This window comes from Geospiza fortis, unplaced genomic scaffold (assembly GCF_000277835.1).
Source record: "Geospiza fortis unplaced genomic scaffold, GeoFor_1.0 scaffold27, whole genome shotgun sequence".
Taxonomy (NCBI): Eukaryota; Metazoa; Chordata; class Aves; order Passeriformes; family Thraupidae; genus Geospiza; species Geospiza fortis.
In genome coordinates, this window is record NW_005054329.1 from 678,580 (window position 1) to 685,792 (window position 7,213).

The 7,213-nt window shown below is 45.7% G+C and overlaps 1 protein-coding gene across 3 annotated transcripts in view; it reads left to right on the top strand.

Moving 5' to 3' along the window:
• The window catches only part of MAPKAP1 (MAPK associated protein 1), a 79,134-nt gene that overhangs the window by 2,549 nt on the left and 69,372 nt on the right, over positions 1 to 7,213 (top strand). For all 3 annotated transcript variants that reach the window (XM_031057333.1, XM_005421229.3, XM_005421230.2), the window contains exons 2-3: positions 5,167 to 5,351; positions 6,103 to 6,425. In XM_031057333.1, coding sequence (XP_030913193.1) covers positions 6,167 to 6,425 — 259 coding nt within the window. In that variant the 5' untranslated portion in view covers positions 5,167 to 5,351; positions 6,103 to 6,166. The remainder of the gene's footprint in view (positions 1 to 5,166; positions 5,352 to 6,102; positions 6,426 to 7,213) is intronic.

The window sequence follows — 7,213 nt, forward strand, 5'->3', positions numbered from 1 at the left end:
AGGCCCTCTGGTTTTGTTTTGTTATTTTAAAGCCAGCAGCAATTAAGCTTCAGTCATGAACTCAGCTATTTTTCCTGCACAGTGATTCTCCACACGCGTGCTGTGAAATTGGGTCAGGGGGTTCCGGGGTTGTGGGTCAGCCCAGTGTGGCACTGCAGCTGTGCTGTGTGTCAGGGAACCCTGCAGACAGCAGGAGAAACCAAGCTCCATCAGAGGCATTAAAAATGGAGAGGTGTTTGGCCGTATTCAGAGAGCAGAGCCGGGCAGGAGCGGCGCTGGGAGCGCTGGATCCAGCATTCAGCACAATATCTGAATGAAAAATGACAACACTTTGTCATCTGTTCAAATTGATATTGCACTCTCGGCTGTGACAGCTGAAAAGGCCCACAGGTGCCATATAAAGAGGTGACCATGTTGTCATATTTCATTTAGGCATCCCTCTGCAAAGCCATAATTACCTAATTAGGTTGTTAATTAGGAGATTAGCATTTCGCTATATTGATAGAATGCTCTTTGCAGGCACGAGTCTAGATACAGATTTGTCTGCCCTAATTTATAATCTCTGCATTTTTTATACTTATTTATTTGCTTAAAATCTTGATGCAAGATTTCTCAGGTTAGCAGAGAATCAACTTGTCTGCAATTAAACAAAGATTTGACAAGATCAGGAAAGAGAAGAGCGAATATTTCCCATACATACCCCAATATTTTCTCCCCCCCTCTAAAGCTCAGTAATTAAAATATTGGAATTGGTGTTATTTGCATTCTGATTAGTGTGACAACAAAAGTATAGCCAAATTCCAAGCAGTTCAAAAATACAGCTAGTGCCAGATTGATTTACAGGTCTGGAAATGAACAAATAATTTGTTGGAAGTTGCGTGTAATGTAGTGTTTGCTCATCATAACTTCCCAATTCCAGTCTCTCTTGTGAGAGAGCCTCTTTATATGACTGTAAATGATTATTTTCTTTTTAATGATAGGACCGGAGTGTGAGTGACAGCTTCTGCAGATAAGTATTCACTCTTAAATGCAGTTGAGCTTTTGCTGAAACATAAACTGAATGTTCGTATATTTCAGTTCACTTTCCTTTATCCTGCCTGCCCAGGACCTGTCTGTGTTTGAGGGGGTTGATTATTTTTGCTGCTGCAAATGCAGATAACCAGAACCATTTCTTGTGCAATTGCAGACAGAAGTTGACTGGGAAATTATTTCATAGAACCTGAATCATAAATTTTGAAGTATGTTCGTGCCGTCCTGTTCCTGCTTATATGACGCTGGGGGAAAAATCAATTTTTAATTCTAATCTGCCTATCTTTTTCATTAGTTTTTGAAGATCACTTTGAAGAGCTACAGTCAAGGAGGTGTTTGAGTACAGGGACTATGGAAGCCCTTGAATGATAACATGACCTGCAATGGTATACAATTTTTCCAGCTTGCTATGTTTTGAGTTTGTTAGCAATTGTCTTGGATCCAAATTGTACCTTCCACGAGTTCTGTCTTTGGAATACTTTTGTTTACTTTGAATAGGGCTTTAATTGTTTATTACTTTCTTAAGGAGGATAGTCAATTTAAACAATATTAAACAAACAAGAAACCAAAAACAAGCTACAGCTTTGCAGAACATGAGGAAAGAAGGTTTTTTTCCCCCCTACTTCTTACTTTTATAATTTGGAGATGAAGATACATTGCAGAAATTGGAGAGTTTTGTGGGGAATTTGGAACTGCTTTTGGCCATTTGAACTGGAGGACTCTTAAAACCATTCCATTCAAACTGATGGAACTTCAAAGCTGTAGCTCTTTCCTGCAGCAGAACATTTTTAGTTGCTGACAGCTTTCTCTGATTTTATTGTTTCTTGCAGCTTGCTTAGAGGTCTGTGTGTTTCAAAGCACGAAAGGCAAAAATATCAACCCTTCGTGTTTAGGGGCATGTCCTTCAGTTGGAGATGTGCTGGTGGCACCACAGGGCTTTGGTGGAGCTGTAGGGGTCTGACCTGGGGCCTGCGACCTTCCAGGGACAGGCACAGGGTGTGAAAGTGCCTGTTGGCTCTGGTGTCACCTCACCAAGGGAAATCCATAGTTCTGCTGGAAAATGTGTCAGGAGCTGCAGGAGGGAGCAGGGCTGGGGCAGTGGGTGGCACAGGGGGGCCCTGCCCCACTGCTGGCAGCTGTGCAGGTGGGACACGGCTGCCCCAGCTCTCTGCAGGTGTGGGACAGTGACAGGGACCAGCCACCTTGTGCTGGGCAGTGACAGCGAGGCATTGCGTCAGATTCCACTGTGTTCATTTAGCAAACCCAGGAAATCCATTCTGAAATAGCTGCCTTTTCCCCCAAGTGAGGAGAGCTGCTCTCAGCGTTTTTCACGCTCAAGGTCAAACGTTCCCCCTGCAGCCAGCAGCGAGCAGGGCTGGCACATGGCTGCAGTCCCCCCAGTCGCTGGGTCCAGCACGGAGCTGGCTCCAGCTGTGCCTGCTGCTGTCTGCCTGACACCACGGGATGGATGGGAGGATGGCAGCCATGAGCTTCAGCTTGTCCTTTCCCCTAATCTCACACGTGCTTTGCTATCTTGTTGTCACCTCGGGTAGGTTAACATGCAGATATGATCCCTGTGTGGGGAGTTGGTGGGGGAACAGGAAAGCCAGAAATCTTCATTAAATAATTGCAGTGCATCGAGCAAGCAGGAGGGTCACAAGAACAGTTCACATGTTGTGATGATGAAGTTGCCTCCCGAAATTCAGCTGTGTTCAGCTGTGTGTTTAAGGTACAGCCTGCGTGGCTGCAGATCCTTTTCCAAGACCTTTGTGTCACCTCCTGGCAGCGGAGTCGTTTGTTAGCGTTCCTCGTTGTGCAGGGGTTATGAATGAGCCTGATCTGCATAAAGCCCTGCTTGCCTGGCTGGGAGAGCCCATCCCTGCCATAAATATAGCCATGGGGAGCTGCAGGAGCAATACTGCTGAGAGAAATAGTGCACTGAGATGCAGCTGTCTGCTGCTGCCACAGAGTGCCCGTGAATCCTGGCAGGGCGTTCAGCCTCCTGATGGTGCCGTTGGACATTTTGGGGATGTTCTGTGCCTGCACCAGGCTGAGGGGGCTGTGCTCCCAGGGCAGGGCAGAATCACAGCAGTGGGGCCAAGAAGGGCAGAGGGAGCATTCATCCCTGGCTGTTGGTCAGACACTGTGCAGACAGTTGGATAGGTGAATAATAAAGATCAGAAGAAAGTGAAGATCTCTGTCCACCTGTGTGCTGATCACAGGTGTTTGCCAATCAGTACATCATTCAATCCCAGCCTCTGTATCCTGTTGTACAGAAATGCCAAACTCTAAAATTTTGGAGATTTCACATTGCTCTCTTCAGTTTTAGTGTTTGCACAGAGAATGTTTGACAGCTGCCTGCAAAGTGCTTTATTAAATGGTAGAATATTATTTGTATAGCACAACTATTAGAAGAACATTTATTTTTTGTTTATGATGAAAGAATGTATATGGTGCTGATGCTTAGAAGGTCCCTGAATTCTGTTGAATTCAGCTCTTCCATGAGGATGTGGTGATGGTGTGTGGGTGTAGGAGTGCAGAAGGGGTGTGCTGGCAGATCTCAACAGATCTAGACATTGACTTTGGGTCTGTGATTTTGCTGGAACCTTCAAGGTGTTTGTGTAAAGGTTTGCAAAACTGAACTTTGCTTCTTTGAGTTCTTCTCTCTCACTGGAAGTCACTGTTCCTCAGGGTGGGTCTGTGCCTTTATCAACAGAACTGGTAGAATTCTGGGGGCTACAACTACTAAATGTGGCATCAAAACCTGAACTGAATTTGGGATCTGACCTTTCTTTTTTTGTTTTTTGAAGGATATGTACTGTTCAGAGAGTTTCCACTTAGCATTACTGTGTTGATAAATTAATTTTAATGTACCTTTTTGAAAATTCGGAAGAGGAGGAAATAAAAATACATTTGTGTAAAACTTGTGTAGAATTTGCAGCGCTTTCTCGGCGTTCAGGTCTATGGGAGAGGCAGTTGCAGATGTACAGTTGGGAAGAAGCTTGGCTGATTTAGCACACCACTGTTAATGGCAGAAGTCGGGGCGCAGGGTATAAAGGTAAAACTCGCATCTGCTGTTACATGTTGTTAACTCCCTCAGCAGACATTAAATCATTTCAAGTACAATAATAGTGTGGGAGGTAAATTAACTAACCATTAACAATCTTATAAATACACAATTAACATGCCAACATTTATATGACACATTGATGGGGCAGCAGTAATTTTTGATTGGGAGTTTGCAGACCTTTCAGACGCCTGAGGCTGTTGCTTATTTAAACAAGTTTCTGCCAATTGCAGGTACATGTGGCTTTTCCTAATCAGTGAGTAGAAATAATTCAATTTAAAGAACATTCTCAACATGTGTTTTGCCGTGTCCATAAGCTGTGCTTGGTTGTGTCTGTGTTTTTCAGGCCCCACTGTGCTGGTCACGCTGGTGCAGGGTCAGAGCCCTGGGCACATCAGTCCTTTGGGTGGGACCTTTGCCTTGTGGCCTCTCCCTTGGAGGACAGTGGGAACTCCCTCAGGAGCAGCCCTGCTTACTTTGATGGAAAGAGTCAGAAAATTAAAACAGAGTGTGGAGTTGTGGTGCTCTGGAGATCCCACCCAAGCTCCCACCTCCAGGCAGGGCCAGCAAAGCTCCGGGCTGTGTCCAGTTGGGCTTTGAGTGTCTCCAAGGATCCTGCTGGAGTGAATTTCACTAACAGCAGAATTTATGGGGACATAAAAAAGGGACATGGCAAAATGCATTCAGTGGTTCTGGAACAAGGCTGGCTGGTCCTTTCTGTCCCTTCCCTCTGTTAAAATACCCCAGGAGAAGGCTAGCTGCCTTTAGCAGATTTTCATGGGAAGCGACTTTGTGTGATTTGAGCAGCAGTTTTGTGAGCAGCAAGGACAGGAGATTGCTGGTGTTTCTGAATTCAAAATCCCAAGTACACACATGCAGCTCTATAAAGTGTTTTCCTCTGGTTAGAAAAGCAGTGGGGATTTCAAACTTCTGGAATTTACGCGTAATCTTGTCCTGTGTGTGAGCTCAGACCGAGCCCCCTCAGGTGGAGGTGTCCCCAGGGCTCCTACTGCTGCTCACTGATGGACTTGCTGCATGAACAGGAATAATTTTTTGTTTTTCCTTTTTAGGTTATTTTCAGCAGGTAATTTTTTGATCCAGCTCAGCCCACAGCTCCACTGCCAGCTTTGGGAGATGGTGGAATTCCTGGAGCAGGTCAGGCAGGGCATGGAGCTGCCCCTTTCAGAGTCAGCCTGGGCTTGAATTAGATTGGCATCACTACAAAGCCACAGCTACAGAAAAATCAGATAACAATGTAAGCGTGGTTTGGGTTTTGTGGTTTGGGGTTTTTTTCCTTTTCCGTTTTGCCCTGTACTTTGTTTCAAAAGGCCACTTGAGTGCTCTGAATGAAATATCTTAGGTAAGTGGCAATTACTGTTCTTAAAGTGCTTCAGAGCTCAGGCGTGTGGTATTTGGTCACAGAGCTTTCTGTGTTACAGCAGTTGCCCTGTGTGAAGCACCATGCAGCAGCAGATGTTCAATATTCTGCCCTGAGACACTAATCTCTTCATGTTTAAAGCTTTTCCTGGAAATACAAAACCTGAAGAGAGTCTGTAATAAGGCACTCAAAAAGTTGGTGTGTAGATGCAGAAGCAAAACAGAAACACAGTTGTGATGGGTGAAAAGAAATCCAAAACCCTGTCGGTTTTGTAAATGGATTAGTTGGAATAGGCAGATGTTTCTGCTCTGGATTCTCTTGCCATCCTCCTGTGTGCAGCACTGTGGGGTGTTTTACCTTACAGCAGCCATGTGTTGTGGAGTGCTGGGACCTGTCCGTAGGTATCTCTCGTGTCCTGCTGTCCTGGGACTCGGGCTTCAAGCTGTCCTGCAAACCCCCTGTTCCTTAAGTGGATCTCAGCAGCCAGTGTGGCACAAATAAACTGGAGCAGAGTTAAACAGCCTGCCCTAAGTCAGTCAGGGTTTGTGCATCCCAAGTAGTGACCTTTGGGGATGGGGGTTTGAGCTGTTTGTGTTTGTTCCTGAAATGCCGCGTCTGTTGTTTCCAGGTACGTGTGTCCATGAGGCAAGATGGAGAGGAGATAGTACAGTGAGGCGGTGCCTTGTGACAGGATGGCTTTCCTGGACAACCCCACCATCATCCTGGCCCACATCCGGCAGTCGCATGTGACCAGCGATGACACGGGGATGTGCGAGATGGTCCTGATCGACCACGACGTGGACCTGGAGAAGTTCAACCCCTCCTCAGCCTGTGGGGACAGCGGGGCAGAGCCCCAGGGCAGCAATGGGGACACTCAGGGCTACGTCTACTCCCAATCCGTGGACATTACCTCAAGCTGGGACTTTGGGATCAGGCGCCGGTCGAACACAGGTGCGTGGGGTCTGCAGCAGCTCTGGCCCTCAGCCCCAGCCTCCCTGAGCCTGGACTGAGCCTGGCTGGCTGGACACACCAGAGCAGGACTAGCCTGGTGTCTGTCAGACTCCCTTTGGAGTGCTCAGGCCCTTTTAGAGAAGGATATGTAACGATTCAGTTACTTTAGTGTGCTGTCAACTGAGCCTTAATTGCTGTTTTACCTATTCCTGTACAGGGGAACGTTGAGGTAGTCAGTTTTATATATATCAAAAAATTCAAATTGTGGAGACATCAAATCTAAATCCAAAGTACATGAACAGTCTTTGATATCTCTATTGTTACTGTCTGGAGGGGTGTTAACTTTTGAACAGGATAGTTATTTGCTGAGAAAAAATCTGCCTAGTGAGGCATCAAATGTATTTGTTATAAAAGAGAGGAATGAAGTTTGATGTGAGCCAACAAAGAGAATGATTTGTCTGTATTTTGTCTCTTAAAGTTTTATTTCTGAGAAAAACCTTGAGCTAGGTTTTAAGGTACCAGATTAGGAAGTTTAAGGGTGAACACCTTTGCAAAATACACTCCTTTTGTCATGGCTGGCAGAAAGCTCTCCCATGTGGTGTTTCATACAGGGGACATCCAGACTTCTGCTCAGACCCGAGGAATATTATGAGCAGGAGTTCTGTGAGGTGAAATACAGGTGAGAAGGTTGGTGTGCAGTGGTCAGTACTGACCTCTTTTTTCTGTGTCTGTATATTTTTAACAATGATTTCTGCAGGTATTATAACACCACCTAGAGCCCAGAAAGC